Genomic DNA, 23,436 nt, shown 5'->3' with positions numbered 1-23,436 from the left:
TACTCATATCCTAAGAAATCATTTTAATATTATGAAGTAACGAAATGGCCATGCTAACGATAAGTATCAGCTTATGAAATTATTTAATATAATTAGTATTGAAAATATATTTCGCTGTATAGGGAAGAAAGCGTTTGTAAACATTATTTATAAATTGCAATAAAACATAAATAAAAAGAAAATAAACTAGAATGATGAATCACGTTAAAAAAAAATTTGCCGACAATTGGAATCGATCCTTACATCGTTTAACAAGAACAGTAGTGGCCTAAGCCCTTACTATCTTAGCTATCGGAACTCCGAGGGAAGGTGATTTAAAAGTCACATATGTTCATCAATAACCTCCGGGGCTTGTCCTACAGTTTATAACAATTATGACGAGGAAAAATAATAAACCAGTGGTTATAGCTGAACTGCCATCCTTAAAAAAATTGCTGAAGATTTTTTCAAATTAATTCTAGATTTTGAATTAAGTATTAACGTACGGACAAAATAAAAAAAATGTTTTGATATAAAATTCCGTGCATATAATTATGAGCATTTAGTTCCGCGATTTAATCGAATGTAAGATTGATAGATTACATTCAAGCAAGAGCTAGAGAGCTAGAGTCTGTTAAATATATATATAGCATATACTCGGTTGCAGTCAAAAGAGAAAAACTCGTGTCGTCGCTTGCTTTGGCTGCGTGCTGAGATATATAGCTATAGTGAAAATTTCCACTACTCTCCTTGTAGGCACACATTCAGTATACCCCTTCTACGTGTCGCCAAAATGTGCGCCTATATGCTCATTTCCACGCTAATCCACTTCTTCTCTTGTGGGCGCACGCTCTTCAATACGAGTCTTGCACTCTCGAAAAATGTGCGCCTTGGTTCGACGGCTGGCCAAAGCGCGCCGTGGGCTAAAAAGCCCAAAAAAATGCTCAAAATTTGTGCTTCCAATGGATATTCACTCAAATGAAACGATTTTGGGCTTTTTTTTATTCGTGAGATGATATCCTACAATGATCCGAGTCCCTAGGACGTGTAACGACTTCTTATATATATATATATATGTTTTTTAGGTATATATAGAGCAAATTTTGATAGTCAAAATACTCTGGATATATAAAACGTTGTTAAAGTAGACCGATTCTTACAAATATGGGTAATCAGGGGTTTTTGGGTTTGCTGATCACGAATATGACGTCAGAATGGCCAATTTTAATATGGCGGATCCAAGATAGCGGCCAAAATTATCAAAAATCAACCAATTTGTACCAAATTTGATATTCAGGGGTTTTTCGGGTCGCTGATCACGAATTTGGGGTCAAGTTAGCCAAGTTCGAAACGTTGGATCCAAGATGGCGGTGAATATCATAAAAAATCAACCAATTAGTACAAATTGCAGTAAAATTCCATTCACTTTATTCCAGAAAGCCTAAAAACGGCTAAAATTTTTACTTTTTACGAATTCTTACTCCATCAACCTAATTTTGGGCTTATTTTGTTCGTTAGATAATAGACTACAAGGATTCAACTCTCAGAGTTAAAAAAATCTGTTTAGTACATGCAAATGAAAAAAGGAAAAAGATGTTTAATACCTATAGTCCATGCAGTGTAGTCTATTTACTAAAAGTGTGTGTATAATTTTGTGTAAATACATGTAAATGTGTGCATGTTATTGGAATAGAAAATTTTAGTAGAAACGAGTACCCAATATGTTATATTAATGAACCTCATCTCAATAGCTATTCCCGTACAGTTAAAAAAAACTTGTTTTTCATTACAGTTACTGTGTAATGCCAAACGTATGTGCATATAAAGGTTTGCATCAACATATGGAAAAGTATAAAATTGTCATTGAATTAGGTGTATCGTGCTTTCAATGTTAACGGCTATAGAAACAAGATCTAAATAGTTTTTTAAATTCATCCGTCTAAAAAACAATCAAAACGTTCTAAAGGGAGAGGAGGGGCAATCTGTAAAATACTAAACAAAAATTATTTATCGATTTAACGAAAGGAAATATAAGATATGTACTTTGGTCTGATATGTTTTTCTTATAATTAAATAGACTATAGATTTTAATAAACTTTTTTCTCCTGTCCGATAAATGGAGAGGAATGCTCCAAATACCGAAATACAATTTTTTTTAGGTTTTTGACAGCCAAAAAAATAAGAAGTGCTTTTATTAGTAAAATTCAACAGAAAAAAGCCAAGATATGGATGTACTTAAATTACATGCTGTCTTTATAGATAGAAAACCAGTTGATTTTCCGAATTCATCATAATTATGTATATATATATATATATATATACATACACCTCATTTGCACGTACTGAACAGATTTTTTTTAACCCTAAAAGTTGGATCCTTGTAGTCTATTATCTAAGGAACAAAATAAGCCCAAAATTAGGTTGATGGAGTGAGAATTCGTAAAAAGTAGAAATTTTAGCCGTTTTTGGGCTTTGTGGAATAAAGTGAATGGAATTTTAGTGCAATTTGTACAAATTGGTTGATTTTTTATGATATTCGCCACCATCTTGGATCCAACGTCTCGAACTTGGATAATTGGACCACGGATTCGTAATCAGCGATCCATAATTACCTTGTTAACCAAACTTGACACAAATCAATTGATTTTTGATAAATTTTTCCGCCATCTTGAATTTGGCTAACTTGACCCCAATTTCGTGATCAGCGACCCGGAAAACCCCTGAATACCAAATTTGGTACAAATCGGTTGATTTTTGATAACTTTGGCCGCCATCTTGGATCTGCCATCTTGAACTTAGCTAACTTGGCCCCGAATTCATGATCAGCGACCCAAAAAACCCCTGAATACCGAATTTGGTACAAATCGGTTGATATTTGATAATTTTGGCCGCCATCTTGGATCCGCCATATTGAAATTGGCCATTCTGACATCAGATTCGTGATCAACAAACCAAAAAATCCTTGTATACCCATATTTATAAAAATCGGTCCACTTTAACAACGTTTTATATATCCAGAGTATTTTGACTATCAAAATTTGCATTAAATTTACCTTAAAAACATATATATAAGAAGTCTTTACACGTCCGAGGGACTCGGATCACTGTAGGATATCATCGTACGAATAAAATAAGCCCAAAATCGTTTGATTTGAGTGACTACCCATTGGAAGCACGAATTTTGAGCATTTTTTGGGCTTTTCAGCCCACTGCGCGGCGGGTCGCCCCGATCAGTGGCAAAAAGTTGTCTTACGCCGTAGCATTGGCGTTAGCAATCTCTCTACTTATCTCTGATTGGAGAGGTATTTATGGACATTTATCAATTTATTAATTCAGCATTTTTCAAGCAAACTACCAAATGAAAATTACTTAGTTATCAATAAACCTCCAATATGTACATTCCTTACTTTTATAAAAAAGGGATAAATAATATTACATTATTTTGAAAAATGACTATGCTATGCGCGTATACTCTACTATAAAGATAAACCGTGCTTGAGTATCTAATGGCTGAATTTCTATAATTATGATTTTTATCACTAAGAAAAGTAAAAAATTATGTTGTTTTTACTTCACTATTCGAAGGGGGCTCTACTACGATCTTTTGAGCTGTCACCTGGCACTACTTACTGCTAGTACTGACCTGCTCATCTGCTACCTGTCATCACCCAGAATTGTATCGCTTAACACTTCGCTGAATACTATATTATATGGACATAATACCAATGATGTCAATAGTGTGTGAATATGTCGTGCAGCTGTTTATGTTGTAAAATAGTGCTAAAACGTAAGTGTAGACCTAATATCATGTGCTCGGCCTGCCATAAAAGCTTTCACGATATTTGTCTTCTCTCGTACACACCTTCAGACGTCTTATTTGCAGGCTGCTGAAAACACTGCTCGGTGTCATATTTTGCACCGCCACAGGACAAACCCAGTGTCCAATCCACATTGCCTCCCCCGTCCTAGAAATCCATCCTCTGTGCCTGGTGTAGGGACAACTTCCTCCATAAAAGTTATTATGCTTGAACTTCCATCGCCTATTGCCAGGAATCATATGATGTCCAAGGTCCACAAGCATGCTGGGGCCAACAACAACTCAGACTTAGCGACCAATGGTGATTGAAAACTCCACGTATGACCCTTCTGATCCAAGCTATTACATTTGCTTTTCTCTAAGGGAATTAAAAACAGCGAGATACCTAAATTATCCATGCTCAATCGATCGTGACTATCAAGTTTTCATGCGTCCGGCAACAAGGTCAGTTCTCGTTCAGATAACATCTGATACAGCACTTCTAAATCTTCTTCATGGTAAATCATTCAAGTCACATGAATATAAATAAAAGAAAAACGTCAGGTACCCTAATATCAAAGAAATATACTGCTATAGGTATTTTCGTGAGTGTTCTAAACCATTTAGATGATGACTCTACTGTTTTCGTCGACGGCTTCTCTTTTTAACACCCTGGTAGAGAGAGAAAAGAGGGTAGTGGGGTGGTGGCTTATATCTGTGTGAATGTCAAAGTTTGAATCTTTTCTCGCTCCGATCCTGTTTATAATAATTGACTAAAATATTTTATACTTAAGCTGTCACATGGTGCATTCGGGCTGCTCTTCGTCACTATCTACTGACGTCCGATCTCTACCTATCCTATCAAATTTTTGAACATAGTTTCAGAATGTATGGCCATGTACTCTCTCTACAATAGTTAGTGATTTTAACAGGAATATGTCTACTGTTTCTTAGAACTCAAAATACTTAACAAATGCATGGATCTTATCAATTCTGATAAATGATAAATCCTATTTAATTAAATACACTAAGTGTGACGTGCCTTTCGCTGCGGGGCATGACTGGACAGAGGTACTACTGGAATTCTTCCTACAAGTACATAAAGATAGGCAACTTTACCCTAATTCTTTTGTTTTTAAATTTTGATTCTGATGTCTTCACTGCCATCACTGACAAAAGGCATCAACGAGATGCTTGACTGTCCATAGCTCGTAAGTATTCTTCACAACTTGCTCCAGTTATTTAACCAATAGCTCAGTTATTTAAACAGGAACTTGATATCAAACTTGTACAATAAATTAAGAGCTAAAGTTTTATCAAAATTCGTAATATTATTATTATTATAATTATTATTATTATTATTATTATCATTGTTAAAAATTTTGTCACAAGGTTATCATCACTATTATTTTTTTTTATCTCCTAATCGGCTTGCCCATATTTTATTTAACTCTAGTTCAGAGCAATGAGCTTAACGTAACAACTTGAAGCAAATATATTTTTTTTAGTTAGTTATTTGATCTAACATTATGAAATTACTAAATCGTCGAACAAATTTACGCATTATTTTATAGAAATTTACTCATATTTATATTAATTAACATAAATGTTAATTAATTACTAGCTCAATAGGATTTTACTCCATGGCCTCATAAAAGTTCCATGTTTATGTCTCTCTCTCCATTATACCAAAGGAGTTTACCTTCAAGTGAACAGCAATAAAGTTGGACTCAATTCATCCGTAAAAACACCAGCTTGACGAGTCTTTCCTTTTTTTATCAAAAACAACTGTTTTATTAATTGTTAATAGAAATGTATTAAAGTGAGGTAGTGTAGAAGCTTCTTGGGTAAGTGGATTTGAATCATTGGAGATTCTAGTATTAAAATCTCTGAGTGTCGGCTTTAAACTTTCAGCATAGGATTACTTCTACTTGATAGATAACTTACTGGACTTAGAGGTTATAAATTCTTCAAGAATGTCACATACTGGATTTAAAAGAAGCGAGCTTAAAATATGTAACTTTTCAAGTTTTGCGAATAAATGAGTTAAAAGCATGCAACCTAGCATTTTTTGAGATTATAAAAGTTTAAAGAATAAAATTTACTTTTTTTAGGGCTTCAAAAGCTTATAGCATGTAACTCAATGTGTTTTGATGTTCTTAGAGAAATTACTATTCAACTTACTGGTTGATATGAATATTTAAAGCATGTAACTAATTGCATGTTCTGAAGATCTTTCACATTAATTTTTGCAACTTACTGTGTTTTTACGTTATAACAGCACTTAGGATCAAAGTAACTTGGTAATAAGGTTCAGAACCGGTATACATAACTAAAAATTTTTAAGTATTAATGTTACTGTTTACGTTTTCTAAATTGATATATAAGTCATAAGCATGTAAAATCACACATACTATTTATTCGTCTCTTACCTATGCAATCTTCTTGTGTGCTCAGAATGATAAAATAATTTCTAAAAAAAACAACGGGTCACGGAATCCATAAAATAAGAAAAGCTTTAATGAGATCTTTATAAAAAGTGTTCATTTTTTAAACTATACAATTTTATAATAATTGCTCATTAACATTATTTTATTTAAAACGAACCGTATTTATCAATATTTATTTATTATAATATTCTGTTATTGTCACTTAAAGTGGTTCATGCGAAAATTAAAAACTGGGCTTTCGAAGTAAAACTTAGAGAGGTTGTTTATGAAGCTTTCATACACCTCTAGGCAAAATTTCAGATAAGCTTATAGGATTAAATAATGAGAACGAGACGTTTAAAAATCGTTAAGCACTGGTTTATCATGGGTTCTTATCGACGTACACAATTCTGACACCGGAAGTCATACAATTATTCTTTGTAAAACTAGGCGAGAATGAACAAAAACTAAAGTAAGAAACTAGAGGTCGTCCTTTTCGTAACGGTGCGTCAAAAATTTCACCCCATGAGACAAAATAAAAAGATATTTAATCACAAAGTTTGTACAGTACAGGTTATGGATGTTCATCCAAATTTATAGATAAAGCGCGAAATTCAAACACATAAACGGTCATATGACGTACCTTTCTATCGAAAATTCCCAATAAAATTTTTTGGTACATTTCTTTCTTGTAAATATATGAAATTTTATAATAATAATTTACTCCATGTAATAATTTAAAGTAAAGTATTACTAGTAATGAGAAATAATGTATAACGACACATGTTCAACACGTTCATTTTCCTCTCTGCTTATAATTTATAAGTATTGAAGAAAGCTTAATCTTTTACAATATCAATATTGAAACAAAATTTTAAAAGATTTCAACAACATTATAATTATGACTTAGAAAAATACTACAAAATATTATCTATGATACTTTTATTTCTGCAAATAAGTTAATCAATCCTTCACGTCTGTTTTTTTCCAATACCTTGTTTAAAATGCTATCAGTTATAATACCCTCATGATGCCATTTTGTTAATCATATAAGCCGATGTAGTATCTTTATATCGTGGTAAAAACTGTTCATTACTTATTTTTTGTTGCTTTTTTTTCCTCACATTTTATTAAATGGCTTTTGCTGCACTCCTTTATATCATTTTTGCTTATTCTAATCTTTTCCAGTAACGTTTTTAGGGGTTTTATGTCATCTATAGCATTATGTAAGGACTGCACATCTAGTCCAGGGCGAAAAATTTGCTCTAATGCAGATATCGAAAATTTTTCTTTATTTTTTTTTTTTCGTTTAGGAAGACGTTTTTTGAGAATCTGCAGTGAGTCTGTATATCCATGTACCACAAATCTGAAAGTTTCTGTGAGTCCTATTTCTAAAATTAATTTATTCAATCGTGGATGGTTGAATCTATAAAAAAACGGTAGGTTTGAGATAATGTAGCACTCACCGTTAAATACATTATTTTTTACGACAAAAACAGTTTTACGTACGTATTTCCGTTGTGTGCTACGAGAATAATTGGACTTTGAAAAGTTCGCAAGTACGATAAAAACTTATTCATGGCAGATAGTAAAGGTACAGCAATCGTTTTACTTTCATGAGTTACAGTGGTTGCATTTTTTGATATAGGCTTAAACGGTATAATGTAGGTATCAAACGTAGAGTCATTGGTTTGGGCAGCGATCTGATTGCAAGAAATAAATTGATATAATTGTCAGTAATAGTAATAATAATAGTCATAATAATAATAATAATAATAATAATAATAATAATAGTAATAATAATAAGGATTCTAATGATGATGATAGTGATGATGATGATAATGATGATGATGATGACGATGACGATGACGATGACGATGACGATGACGATGAAGACGACGATGATGACGCTTTGTTGCGCTTACTCCCGGAGTTCTGTAGTGATCGCTTCTTCTTCAGTTCCAGCCTTTTTTTTGTGACTTATATGAGAGTATTCAATAAGAACAAAAAATTATACCTGGATTAAAACCCATATTTGATAGCACATCTATGCTATATTGACTATTCATATTTTATTGGCATACAGCTGCTGCAGTTCAAAAACACAATTACTTGGATGTGCTGTGATGTTTTGCTTTTGAAGTTTTGGAAAGCATAATATTGTTGAATAATTCGTTTGATTGCATTGATCCGCATTGGGCAATTTTTTTAGCATTTTAGGCATATCGTGTCAAAAGCGGGAGAAGACGATTTTTCAAAGTTTTGTCTGTTAATGGTTTCTCATTAGGTAAGTTGTGATGGACGTAACTGTCACCCGTAGACAAACCATCGCACCAATCCTCACTGCAACTTGCGTGGTTCCCAAATGCATGCGGGACTTCTGCTTCTATGCCACGCTCTACAGCGTTTACATAATTTTTATTAGATTTGATTGCAATGAAGAAATTGCGTGAAAAATAATTTATTAGAAGTTTTGGTAAACGTAACTGATACAAGCTACTAACTAAAGATTTAATGCAATGGTTCAAGTCTGACCACTTCTCAATGAAATGAGACGATTGACGTCTTAGAGCCACAATTTTACTGCTGTCATCATCTCTAATCAAAACATTTACAGCAATATTATCTTTGTTTAATAGGTTGTTATCTGTCGATAAAGCGACGGCCATATCAGGCTCCATCGACTTTGCTGAACCCTCAAGGCTCAACCCCTTAGTTCTTACGGCAGTCGTGATTGTCCTTATCATGTTCCATTTTACGTAAACGGCAGTCCTTGGAACGCACTACGTAAGCTAAAACTTTACCAAAATGATGTCCTATAACTGTCCCGTGTCCTGTAAATGTGTGATGGACATCACAAAAATGCATTGATAGTACGTTGCACTTTAATTTTGCATTTAGAAGATTTTTTGTAGCACGATACCATCCTCGAGCTTTGACGAAGTACAATAAAAAAATTAGAGGTAAAGAAACAATCCACTCAAACTGTTATAACCATGACCTGTTCCACGTTTTTGCCACGCAGAATTAAAAGATGCTCTTAAATATACTGTCGAATCTTTCACAGTAGAATTGGCTGGATCTTCAATGTTATCACATTCAATGTCTTTCACTGTCTCGTTTGTGCTGTAAAAGATTTTAACGTAAAAGATCAGCAACTGTAGGCTACTGGGGAGGCAAATAAGTTTAAAACATTTGTTTTTGTTTCATGTTGCATAAATATATTTTCGATAGTAATATTTCATTACATAGAATTCTGTAAATTGCGATAAAATTGGTATAAAAAGTATTGAAAATTTAGTATTAACAAAAAAAATTGTAATAATTAAGGATTACAATTCGTTAAAGACTCGATCAGAGTAAAAAAATTTATAAGATACTTGACTGGGAAAAATTAAAATAATTTAAACCAACGATTTGCATCAAACAGAGCTTCAGCGAAGCCAAAGACAAATAGACCTTCTTTATACCATCCTTCATGATCTTCTGTGCTGTGAGGTTTTTGTGCACTTCACTTTACAAACACTGGCCAAGCCCATCTTCTTCTCAAGGATAGTGTTCTTGAGTGATAAGGCACTATCGCAATTGTTGCACCATAACTGGTTTTTTAAGATATTGCAGTCAATTAATCTAGTTGGTCCTGCTTTTGGAAAAGTTAATTCACTACCCTGTAAAAATAATAATGCATAAGATGGATTAATACCTTATCTTTAACTATTAATTTACTTGGTGGTTAGTTAATGGACATTAATTGTATTATGGGCCTAACACTCAACACATCATATTAGTCTTAGTTTTTCTTGCCTTGAAAGTTTTACGAATAGCAGATATATTATTCTCTCGGGCTATGACATTCTTAGCTTTAGCAAAATTTTCTTTCCATTTTCCTCTTTTAATGCGCACTGCATGGTACTGTTTCATTTCATCCATTCTCACTACCTCAGGTATTATGAGTAATATTCATTATTTCTACTCTACAGTGGAATAAATAAATAAAAACATCTAAACCTCTGCGTACAATTAAGGCAGCTGTGTATATCCAGGTGATTAGGTTAGAATTACAGTACGTCGCCCTATTCGCTGTGTGCAAGTCCTTGGAGGGGTTGAAAAAAAAGCAATCTAAGACCCCATGGTGAGAGAAATGTGCAAATTTCAGGATTCTTAAGGACTCACAACATTGTTGATTGCGCGTTATTGAGTTTTTCAATATTTCGAATCACCGGAGGTAAATATAATTATTATCATGATAAATTCATGGTTAACAGCTTTTTGATTAAAAAGATATTGAATATAACCTTCAATAATACAATTCGTAATTAATAAAATAAGGCAATTGGAGATGTCACTTATCATCATTCACGTCATAACTGCGTAACTTTACGGTCGAGATGAGTTTGTTCTGCTTTGATACTACAATTAAAAGTTATGTCACTTGCTTTAGTGGCGTTTTTGTTTCAAGAATTCGAATGTCGGTGTAACTTTTTGCTTTAACATTATACATAACAGACAACTAGGATGTTCAGAATTGTTGAAATTATTGAAGAAAAAACAGAGCCCTGCAGATGCAGCTGTATCGTGCCCTTTAGGGAGTGAAAAATCTGAAGTTTCTCCTGTCTCATCTTTGTGGTTAAAAGTTCTTAATTAAGTGATGTTTGTAAAGCTGTTGGAGTTTGTTGTATGATGACGAGCATCTATTTTTCTCGATTTTGTTGGTTTTGCGGTGGAAATTTCTTTTGAAACTATAATTTTATTGAATTTACACATTGATTTTTTTTTACAAATTGATTAAAACAACATATTAATTTTTTTACAAATGGACTATATTAAAAAATTAATTTTTTTTTTTAATGGTTGTATACAGACATAGATTTTTTTACGAATTGATTAATTACACACATTGATTTTTTTACAAATTCATTTGTTGCACACTTTTCACTGTTTGCTTCCTTTCACACTTTATATGTTTTTTTTCAATCTGATTGTATTTTAGTAAGTTTATTCGTTACTATTATGCTATTCAAAAAATTGTAATACAATCCTGATAAATATGAAATCCTCACAAAAATTGTTTGTCTTCCTTCCCAAAATTCTACTTTTTTTTATTACTACACAACGTCAACTTCATCAACAAAAGTATTCGTCAAAATATCAATGTTTATTACTTTGTATTTACAGTCCATAATGGTTTAATTTTTAATTTGTCGATTAAGATAACCTGTATATTTGAAATACGTTATTAATCACCAAGTCCTCTCCAAACACGTTGACTATGTTACAAGTTTTTTTCTGTAGAATGCAGTACTGGCATGTGCTCAAGAAATGTTGAAAAGACTAATCTTTATACATGAAGTTAAAACCACGTTCTTTTCATCATTACAGAAACTTGCTACAATTTTGCAATTTTACTCACCGTGAGCATACAACTATGTACGAAAGTCATTTATGAAAAGCCTACCACATTTCGCAATCTTACGAAAGTGGTACCAAAGAGTCGATTGCAAAAGTGAGATTTGCTTGTCCAGCTTAAAAGTTGTAGAAAGAAAAGTTATTGGACATTAAAATATTAAACATCAGAAAAAAATATTAAATATCAGAAAAACAACATCGGTAGTGACAAAACATCATGTGCAACTTAGTTTTCGATAAAATGAAGGTAAAAAAGAGAACCTAACTTGTTAACGGCTCAGAATATGTAGACGTGGACATTTAAAGTGAATCAAAGAATAACAATGACAATAGCAGTAGGGCTTAAAATGTTCTAGTTGTTGTGTTAGTGTGAATTATTAGTAACTGGAAGATTCTGATTTCATTTTATTTTTTCAATTCTCTAAGTAGGGAGCAAAAAGTGGATGTAGTTTCAAAAAATGTACGTGCTCCTGGCGTTACAGTTTCTTCCTATATGTTTGACGGCTGACAATCGAATTTTACTATGTGTCGTAAGTTAGGAGAAGATTTGACGGTATAAAACTCTAAAATGTGTTTCAAGAATCCCGTATCTAGGGAACATATTTATATTATTTGCGATGTCTGTCACATTCTTAAACTAAGTTGGAATTTTTTAGCTGCGTATGACATGTATGACGAAGAAGGAAATCTTACTTCATGAAGCAATTTGGAACAATTGGTAGACTTCCAAGATGTGAATAGCCTGCATGCAGCAACAAAAATTAGGTGAGAGCACATAAAATTTACAGAAAATAAAATAAACCTTAGATTAACAGCTCAAGTACTCAGTGAAAGTGTTGGTTGTGCGTTAACTTTTTTAAAATGGGACGAATGTCTTGCCAAATTTCTAAATATTGATGCCCTGCAAAATTTTGTAGAGTTATTGATTCTCGTAAATTGTTTCATAAAAATCCCAACAAAGTAGGTCTCAGTTCAAAAAATAATTCTTAAGTAACCGAAAAATGCCATAAGCTATTGATTATTTAAAAAAATATTAATAATAACTGTAATTATTTATTAACTTATATATATTATAAGTTAAGTCAGGACTATTTGAAAACATTTTTCAGTTCCGTACGTAATCAAGGTTGATTAAGCAACAACCCGACGTGTTTTCAATTCGTTTCGATTTTAAAAAGATTACTGGTGCATGTGGATATAAAGGAGTCCGACAAATTCAGTTGTACGATGCAAGACGATACTACTTTGTTACAAATATCGGCTGAAGATTACGATGCAACTAATAAGTAATTTTTTGAAAATTTCACTGTTAATTTGAATGACAATATGTATAACTCTCTCATTGTGAATGAGCCTGACAATGATGATTCACTGTTTAAAATACGCACTAGTAATAAACAGACAAATTGCTATGCAGAAGGTACGAAATAGTCACATAGTGATACTGTTGTGCACTATTTGTCAGGTTACGTTGTTCGACGAATTCTACAATGGATCAAATTTTATAGTTGCCCACTAGTATTCACAACTGAAAATGATCAGTCCTCTTTACTAAAAAAAATAATCGTGAAGGTTTAATTTTTGCTAGTCAAGAGGTGAATAGTACAAGTATGTAAATACATGGAATGAGTCTTCAGAAAATTGTACTGATCAACGGAGTACATCTTTCAGTATTCGTGTAAGTATGTAAAACAAAAAATTTTAGATAACTACTTATGTATTTCATACTCTGATAATACAAAAAAGTGTTGATAAATTTTGCTTAGAAAAATTATTTTTATCTACTTCCATATCTAAATTTAACATGCTGAAAAACAAAAAATACTGCAGCCATGAAAATTAGATGCTTATATACAAATCTAATATTTTTGAAATCAATAAAAGCTTTGTAGTTCTAAATCTATTAAATGCAAAAATACATTTTTTTTTCATCATCATAATATTACTGTACATATCATAGAGATATAAGGATAGAGTGCGCTAGAGGCTGAATACAACGATACGGTAAAAGAAAGAGATGGTTGCCGAGTGTCCTCTCTGTCTCTTTCAACCCGATCGCTGTGATTGGCTGATGCTCATTGCTTAAGAAGCAATAACCTATGTCAGTAACTGCCGCTGACGGCCAGAATACCCCCTTGAGCAGCAGCCAATCACAGTGCTCAGCTAGAAAGACATGGAGAGGACACTCAGCGACCATCTCTTTCTTTTACCGTATCGCTCCCCCTTACGTACATTAGTGTAATTTAGCGCACTCTATCCTTATATCTCTATGGTACATATGTTTCTTTTCTACTTATAAGTCAAATGACACATTTTACTATAAAAAGTTTGTAACAGCTCACTTAAAAATGAAAATGTTATGTTAAATAATATTTTCGCATTAGTCTCTTATATGATTGACTATACCGCCCTGTATTTACCCCATTTATTACGCTGGAGACCGACCAATCGCGTTTCAGCAAGAGAGATATAGCTACTACTGAAAGTTGGTCTGTCTTGTCACGCTGTAAATCATTGACATGCTCACTCCAGTAGTATGTGCTCTAAGATTACGCTATACTACTCTTGCCTTCTTACAAAATTTCCTGTGTATTTATAATTTGTCCTTCAGCTTTTCTTAGATACGCTGAAAAGTTATTGAAACTTTCAATTTTTGCGCGCCCTCTTGTGGCGTGATAGCGCTCTACTTCAGCTATAAAAGTACGTTGTAAGAATTTTTATATGAATTTTTTAACGTATAATAGAACGACATTAACAATGTTGCTAAGTAAGAAACATTTTCGCTATTGTCTTCTTTATGAGTATCAACAAATAAAAAAGGCAAAATATAGAGTTCAGTCATTAAATAAGTCGTAGTAGTAGTGGTAGTAGCAGTGGGAGCGGCAGCAGCAGCAGTAGTAGTAGATCTTTTTTGCGGTGGTTGCAGCTTCACTATTTGCAGCATAGCTTTGATCGGTCTTCCTCTTGACAGTCGTGGGATACGTGACCATACCTTAGACATTTGTAACACCTTGTAACAACCAGCCTTTTCTTAACACGATAGGAGACGAAGCCGATTTTTACCCATCCTGCGCGTTCGAATTTCTTGGCGACGGTTTCGTCACGGGTCACGAGCGCCATTTTTCGTGGCGACAATTTCTGACAATCTTGGCTAGAGTTTTCGACAATCTTCTTAATGAATTCCTTGATTCCTCCTTCGTTCGACAATCTTGTCTAAATTTCGGAAGTCAAAAGCGTCACTTTTCGTGCAGTAGTAACCACCGTTCCTTGGCCGACTAGTGACTCTTCCACATGTTGAGTAAATATTTTGACATCCTATATTTAACTCCTCTGGCTTCTATAAACAAGTCTCCTTTCTTGGTGGCGAAAGCATTCTGGACCACTGCGTTTGTCTTTTCAGGGTTTAAGCCTGCCTTCATCGTCTTAAGTACCCCGGTAAACGTTTGTCCTTCTTCGACCCTTACTAGGACTGTTGTTATTTTATCACGGCCTTTTGTTTGGGCACTCTTATGATTAGAAGAGACCACTTCTCTCTTACCATTGCTAGTTTGACAGTCACCTCGGCTTTCACCAGATCGGAAATGCCGGTGGATTTCCTCTGATAGGTTATCGCCTGGGATACTTGTTTTTTATTGACGTAATCTTCATTTTGGCATTTTTTTTTTATGCTGTGGTGACCCATAAAGGCCAGTACTACCCTTTTTTCCTAGAATAAAGATTTACAAAGGGTAAAAATCAAGGCAGCAGCCTTCTCTGTGTCCAGAAAAGGGTGCTACTTGCTCGGGCTGGCCGGAAGTTGCCACTGTCCCCGAGTCCAACCCATAGAGACTGCCTTGTCGTTGTGTACAAAGTATGAAAGTAGTAAATGTGTGTAGTGAACGTATATTTAAGCAAACTACAAATGCCTCAGGGTGACGAGCAGCCGGCGTACAATACCACGACCAGAACAGAGAACCCACCAATATGAGATGGCGTAAATAATGCCCTAAAAGTACCGCCATGTAGCCTCAGTGGTAGTAAGCCTAGATTAGCCAGCCCACCACGTCTTTTTTGTTTACGAAGCGTGCACCCATATCAGATGTGGTTACCCGGCATTATCCGAGCCTCATCATCTGGCTTCAGCAGCAGCAGCAGCAGCAGCAGCAGCAGCACGTCAAAAAATTAACAAAATTCAACCAGATTAGGAATTAGGCTATTGCAGTCAGTTTATAAAATCATTAGTCTTATAAAAAGGGGTTACTCGGTAAAGTATGCGTCTGCGAACATAAGCAGTAAAAATTAGATAATTCCTTGAAAGTTAAAAATGCAGTTAACATTCTGTATGTTACACATAATTGTTGCTTACTGCTTGTTTAGTATTTATGGGTATCTATCTTAACTATATGTAATAATTTAAATATTTAGTGTTACATCATTTAACTCTAGTCTATATTTAATAATTCTAAGTTATTCTAGTATTTAATGTTACAACTTAGTGCAACTAATACCAGTTAAACCTTTGCATATTTTGGTTTTGACAGTTATTTCATTTCTATGCATTGAATAGTATTTCGTTTGTTTTTCATTTCTGGTCAGCATAGACTAGCGTGCATGAACGTAAATCATATTTGGTCATTGTGCTGCAGCTACGAGTAAACATGCAGGTGGTTCATCTCTTTTAGGATGCATATCGGTCCGTGCTCAAAATGCTTCAGCATAGAAAATTCCGAAGAAATGAAGGGGGGAAACAAAATTATTAGTAATTGTAGTTTACCGACATTACAATATATTGGTAGCGCACATTACAATATTTAATTTTTAGAGTAAGTGTCTTAAAGCTAGAAATAGCAAGTGAAAGCAGACGTATTCTTATTATTTTTTTGTGTTTATAGATACTTGAAAATTATTTTCAAGCATTAGCAGAATCTGGAAATATTCATTATGGTGAAGCAGCTCTTATAATACAAAACTCTGCTAATGCCTACGGCCGTAAAGTTGAAGAACTTTATGATGAAACAAAGCGTCTCTATCAAAAACTTTTTACCAGGTAAAAACATTTTTCAATAAGATAACATTTTTGCATGAATCTTGTTTTAATTATAGTAAAATTACGAACGTTTCAAAGGTTTAAGTATTCAGAAGCTTATATTTTTGAACTGATCATACTAAAAAATGGCTAAAGAAATATTGCTTAAAGGGACAAATAAAGTCGATTAAAACTCTCAATTTAACATCAGTTTGACAAAATTTTTTATTAAATTTTTTGGTGATAATTATTTAGGTTGAATTAAGAAACATCAGAATTTTGAAGAACATCTCTCACGTAGTTAAAATGTATACTTATAAGTAGATACATAAAGCCCAAAACAAGGGTTGATGACGAATTTACTGTGACTATTACGCAGTTTGTTACAATCGTTTTGTATTTATTAATTAGATTTTATGGAAAAAAAGTTTTGGTGCATGATCGTGTGAGCTTTTTTATTACTAAACATGTGGGAAGTGTCAATTACAAATAAAAAAAGGGTTATTAAATCAAAAGTGTATTTGGCTTCTTAGAACTTAGCATAATGGATGGATGAAATTTTCAAAATGGATTTTATAAAGCACGCCAAGAACCTTAACATTAAAAAAAAAAACAGTTTTTTAAAACTATGACCATAATTTCTTATGAGATTCGGTTCTTCAATGTAAATAAACTAACGTTACTCGACATTTCTCATTTTACGTTGCTGCAACTGATTTTACTTGACGAAGACTATTTTTCCACGTATTAAAAAAATATTAGGGTTACGTTTTTTCATACTAGTTATCAACAATGAGGTGTTTTTTACAATTGTCAAATTTTTAACAGTTGTTCCGACATAACAAATTTTTTGAAACTTCCGCAGGATACATTTTGTTAATTAATATAACTTATTAATTTTAACGTACATGAGCAATAATAAATAAAAACATTAAAAACATTATTCCTTAAAAATTTGTCGTGCTAGACCAGTTTCTGTATTACCTTATTACGATGTATTATTGAAAAAACAGCTCGGAGTTAGGGCATTTACAGGCATCAGTCATTTAACCAAAATTTTTTATCGAGTAATTCTGACAAATTCTTCCTGTCATACAATACAGTAATAGAAGTATAGTAATAGCTGGGACTATTATACCGATATTATTGTACGAACTACTCCGAATTTAAAATGAACTATAAATATTTGTTCCATTGATGTAAATTTTTCTGAATCATTATTAGAAACTAGAGAAGAAAAAACAAAAACATTTTTAATTCTCAGACTTTCAAAAAATAGTTGTAAGAGTTAAAAAATAATTGGTATATATATTAAAAAATTAATAATTAAAATTATACTGACTTTTCATGATAAATACACTTTTTTCCTGAATAACAAAGTTTTTAATTAACTAAATGGGACAACATCAACTTTTATTAAAATGTAAAATCTCCCGCATTAAATTCAATTATATTATGTCATACATGGCAGCTATGTTTAAATTTTACATATTGATGTAATAGTAATAATTTACACAAAGTCAAGTTCTAAGAACTTTATAATTTGAAATAGCCTAAGAATATTATTTTATAACAATTTTTACTGTCGATAAACTTATTTAAAAAATGGTTCGCATAATTATTTATGACCTTTATGTTAATCTATTCACTTCATAGACAGTGCGAAAATAATAGATGTTAGCCGAGGGGGCTGGGGGGGCGTGGGAGACTACAAAAATTTAAGTTGATCGACTTTGGGAGATATTTAGGGGTTTGAGGGCTTTAAAGGACTGAACAAAAAACAAACGTACAAAAATAAATGAGAAAACAAGAAAATTTCCCGTAATTTTGTGTGGGGGGGGCTGTAAAGTGACCGAGGAGGGGTATTTCTTGGGCTGTCGGAAAATGGTGGTGAGCTCAACTTAAATCAGTATATAATGTAGTCAAATAATCTCTGCCGTCATTTCTACCCCACCACCCCTAAGTCACCTCTTAAATCATACAGTGATACATTGTTTTAACGTACTTCTGAAACCAATGATAATCGGATTAGCTCCCCCCACTTGCTCTAGCTTCACTGCAGTTTTTTCTTATCTTACCGATCCCCATCCACATCACCATCGACATAAAATTTCTATTTTTTAAAGGCACATATTATTTCTTGGTGGCATGACAATGTTACTCGAGTTACTCGTATCTGTCGCTCGTCAGCAGTATTTTTATAAAATAATGTTGTAGATAATTAAATCACCATTTAATATACTTAACGTAATAAAAATATATGAGTTTTTGTAATATTCTTACTATTGTTATGAATGATTCGTTACTCATAACTGTCGCTCAAATCACGTCATTATAAATTTACTTTTACGTTATCTAACTGAATTATATTAAGCCATCTCTCACTTTTTCATCTCACGTTTTTTAAACCATTTTTGTTATCATCAACTCGAATACAACAACTTCGCCTTTCTTAATCCTATTAGGCCCTTTTCTATTTCTTTTGTCATAGAAAAATAATTTTTTTTTTAATTTTAGAAGACATGACACGTGGTACATTTAATTATTATCGAAGAATTGTTAGGGAACACATTACTTGTTTGTGACATGACAATGTTACTATAGTTACTCATAACTGTCGTTCTTCAGCAATATTTAAAAAAAATAATGTTGTAGATAAGTAAATCACTATTTAACATACTTACCATAATAAAAATAAATAAGGTTGAGGTAATATTTTTGCTACTGTTATAGATAACTATTATTACTTTGTTAATCATAATTCTTGTTCCTAAAATTCCCAGAAAGTTTATAATTTCTAGAGATCTTAACAGCATTCGAGACATAATGTTATCTTATGAACAAAATCACTGAAGTTAATCGTACAAGCATTTGTTCTATATAAATTTTGAAAATATGCATAAAATAATGTCTGAAGAAAATAAAATTATAGGCGTAGCTAAAAAATGGCATGGCATGACAGCTTGGTTTGATATTATTAAAATCGACGATTTGAGTAACGAAAAAACCTTCATTATTATCTCATTTATAAATGTATGAATACTTAAAACCATAACACAGGGTACATCTTTGTAATGGGAAATCTTTAGTGTATACATTGTGACGTTCTGCTGATCAAGGTTGACCTCATCATAATGCTCCGCTTTAAAGATGCACACTGTATGTCAATTTTTTTTAAATCAATAATTTTGCAAAGTCCTTTATGCATGTTTTCCCCCAGATTTGGAAATTTACCTTCAGATTTAGGAAAAAATTTTGTGTTACTGTATGAATTTTTCATCTACTGCCATGCCCTACTTACGTACTTTTAAATTTTAAAATATGTGCATTAGGAAAAAACATTGATTAAGAAAATCAATCAATTAAAATTATCAACTCTATGGTTCTTTTCATTATAAATTATTTGTTTTCTAGATTAACTCGTGTTGTTATCAAATAATCTTGTTTTATGCTATGTTGTAGTATTAAGAAGTGTATTCGTTATGATGACTTTGTTATTAATTTTACCAATATTGACGAAAGGTTTGAGTAAACTTCGGCTCTGACACTAAAAGCAGTGGCCTAATTATCATTATTGCCACGAGTACTCTCGTGTAGGATAAGAATTATCGTTGCAGTTAACCTTGTAAGATGTTCTGGTTGCGTATATGCTTGCAGTGGCTAACCAGCGATCATAGAAGTAGAGATAGAAGAAATTAAAACTTATGGCAACATTGTAAATGTGAACTTGAAAATTTACAACTCATGGTCTTGACCATTCGAATATTTCCTGATTTACTAAATTTCTTAAACCATCAAATAAGGCTCAACTTGGTTATTGATGAATTTCTTCTTCCTTATGCATATATTAAAAAATTGAAAATTCCAGTTAGTAATAACCGAATGTTATCTTTAATTAATAAATTTATTGTAACGCAAAAATTAACAGACTTACGTATGATAAGAACCTTGACAAGGGCGTAAGATAAATAAATAAGTTGAACGTTACTACTGTATTACAGTAGGCAGAAATCAATACAGTAGGTCAACGTAAGTTTAACATAAATACACTTGCATCACCCCATCCATATCACTCAGTTAAACGTAACAGCATAATGCTGAGTCAAAGATTCGAAATCAATGCATACTGTGAGCAACAGCCAATAAGGCCTTCGGGCCGACAGTAGGTTCCTGACAAATAAAAGTTAAATTTATTTATTTGTACAACAAATCAATCTACAATAAATCTACGAGAATCACTTGTAATCCGTGGAAGATACTATATTTAATCTGACTTTTACGTTGTTCCCTTTTTTTTAAATCTTACTAATACATAAAGCAAAGTCGCTAAAACCCTTGTAATCGCTAACCGCGAAAACTACTTAACCGATTTTGCTAAAATTTGATATACTGATTCTTGACACTTCCTAGATGGTTTTAGTATGGTTTTTATCTTAAAAAATTTAATAACAATAGCAATAAATAAGCTCAAAGTTTTGCAAAAATAAGCCAGCTTTTCACTTTAGTTCAGTACGATCTGCTAGGTAGCGTTGACATAAAATCGAAGCTATCTGCAACAGAATTGAATAAATGTAGTTATAATAGGCCGGAGAGTCGTGGTAATTTCTGTCTTCACACTTCTGTCAACGTTTGTCTTCTGGCAGTTCTTCGAGCTGCATCGAGAATGTTGATAATAGTCGTGCTGCTAGGTATCCCGGTTACCGATGACGCTCTTCTGCAATGGGCCTACTCCAAGTGATCTAGGTCTACTTTCACCCTGGACCTCCAGGATTGACGAGTGCCTACAATTAAAAATTTATTCTAACCGATGACGTCTCCGGCGGAATACCAGGAGATGTGTCTCCAACACTTCAGAGTTATGTGGCCGTACGACAATCAGGCCTAATGCCGTCAGAGAATTTTGTACTACAAATGTAAGCCAGAGAAGACAGCCCTGAAGAGTACGGGCAGCCACAACGGCCAACTTCTTAGTGGTCATTGTAATGGCATACCTACAGAGAAGGTATTCTCCAGACCCTCTTTCCTGACTAACGATGAGCGGTTGGTTATCCGGGAAATGACCTGAAGACAAGATGTATTTTGGTCACCGGCGTATCTCCCTCATGTACGTTGTCCGTACACAGACTTTGACGGTAAGAGTCAAGCTACCAACAGCTGGCTCTCTATCATCAAGAATAATAAGAAGGAATAACTATAAACTTTACAACTGGCCTTTTTCAGGGCCAATATAAGTATTTACGTTTATTACTTAACCTTTAATCTCATCGAATCTTTGAAGGGCCACCTAAGCTTTAACAACCTTGCCAACAAATACATTCTTACTACTGTTTCTGGAAACGATTTGTCGACTAAAAGGCTACGTAAAGCCGGCCACTATTAAACCAAGTTAGTCATTCACTGGCAGACGTCACAAGCAGAGTTGTTTGTCGGAAGGCTGGGAGTCCCGGTGACTGACGACCCTATATTACCCTCTCGACTAGAAACATTCAACCAGGAATCACCGATCCTCTCCAAGGTCTGTGCTGGGCGAACCTAACAGCTATGAAGGAAAAAAAAACTTGAGCCGACAGGAGTCTCCAACGGGAAAGCATCACGAACCAATCTCTACTAATCTCTCCACCTTAGGTCATCAAAACAAATAAGTCTGTAAAAAAAAGGTGCTTTAGACACCAACGTCTTCGACGTTATACCCGGAGACGTTGGGAAAGAGCACTACAACTAGCCCTAAAACTTGGTACTTGGTAATTTTTCTCCCGATCAGTCTGGGTCTTTAACAGCAGGCGAGAGAAGATTACCCTAAGGTATTCAGGCAGTCACAATTGCTGTAAACTTTAGCTGAAAAAGAGCTTACTTAAGAAGCTCACCGGTCTTTTTTAGGGCACTTGGATGTCGAAGTACCTTGCTAACAAATATATTGGAACTCAACAGAGTTGACAGAAAATAGCCTTCAGGGGTCACAAAAGTCGTAAGAGGGTGAATTGGAAGGAAAATTTTAAATGTATATATTAAATACAATTTAAGGCGTCAAGAAACTGATGCAGAAAATTTATTGAGATTGGAACAGCAGCCTCAAAATCGACTAATTAAGAATGCATTACGTGAGAGAACAGCTTTTTATTTTACCCTCACAGCAATCTCTGTAAACTTTCACGATCTAAATTCAGATTTTTAAATAAGTAGAAAATATATAAGTATTTTTGGGGCAAACAAAAAATGTATAAATTAAGCTCTAGGACTTTGTTGCTCTGGTAATAAAGTTGTGAGAAAAGAGAAAAAAATTTTTTTTAGAATTCAATACGTCCAATAAGTATCCAAACGAACGTCGATACACTTTTAATCATTGTATCAATAGGCGCATATGTATAGATGGTGGTACTCTTCATACAAGCACTCTCTATTACCATCCATACATGCCCTTTCTCAATATATAAAATATAGAAAATACTTGATAATACAAATCCACATAATTTCTTTTTCAAGAAATTTTCCTTTGGAGAAATAATTAAGAACAAGAAAAAATCCTCCCTGGGTGCGGGTCGAACACACAACCTCCTGTTTACTAGACAGTTGCTCTACCACTTGAGCTACCGAGGAGCCGTGCAGTCACTCGAACCGTAAGTTTAGATAAGTTCTCGTTCTCAATTCTTAAGCTGTCTTTCACCTAAGCTCGATATTGTAGGCATGTGACTCTAATGCTTGTCGGTAAATTAGAGTTCAATACGTCCAATAGGTATACAAGCGAACGTTGATACACTTTTAATCATTGTATCAATAGGCGCACATGTATAGATGGCGGTACTCTTCATACAAGCACTCTCTAT

The 23,436-nt window shown here is 33.5% G+C and overlaps 1 protein-coding gene across 1 annotated transcript in view; it reads left to right on the top strand.

Moving 5' to 3' along the window:
* LOC106636726 (uncharacterized) overlaps window positions 1-23,436 on the top strand; it is a 512,204-nt gene that overhangs the window by 91,165 nt on the left and 397,603 nt on the right. The window contains exon 2 of the mRNA XM_089592293.1: window positions 16,482-16,636. Within this exon, the coding sequence (XP_089448419.1) occupies window positions 16,482-16,636 (155 nt within the window). The remainder of the gene's footprint in view (window positions 1-16,481; window positions 16,637-23,436) is intronic.

This window comes from Copidosoma floridanum, unplaced genomic scaffold (genome assembly GCF_036245765.1).
Source record: "Copidosoma floridanum isolate Cflo_tuat_1 unplaced genomic scaffold, Cflo_Japanese_pri ptg000015l, whole genome shotgun sequence".
NCBI lineage: Eukaryota > Metazoa > Arthropoda > Insecta > Hymenoptera > Encyrtidae > Copidosoma > Copidosoma floridanum.
Note: the sequence above shows the minus strand (reverse complement) of the source record. Positions and strands in the feature narration are given on the sequence as shown.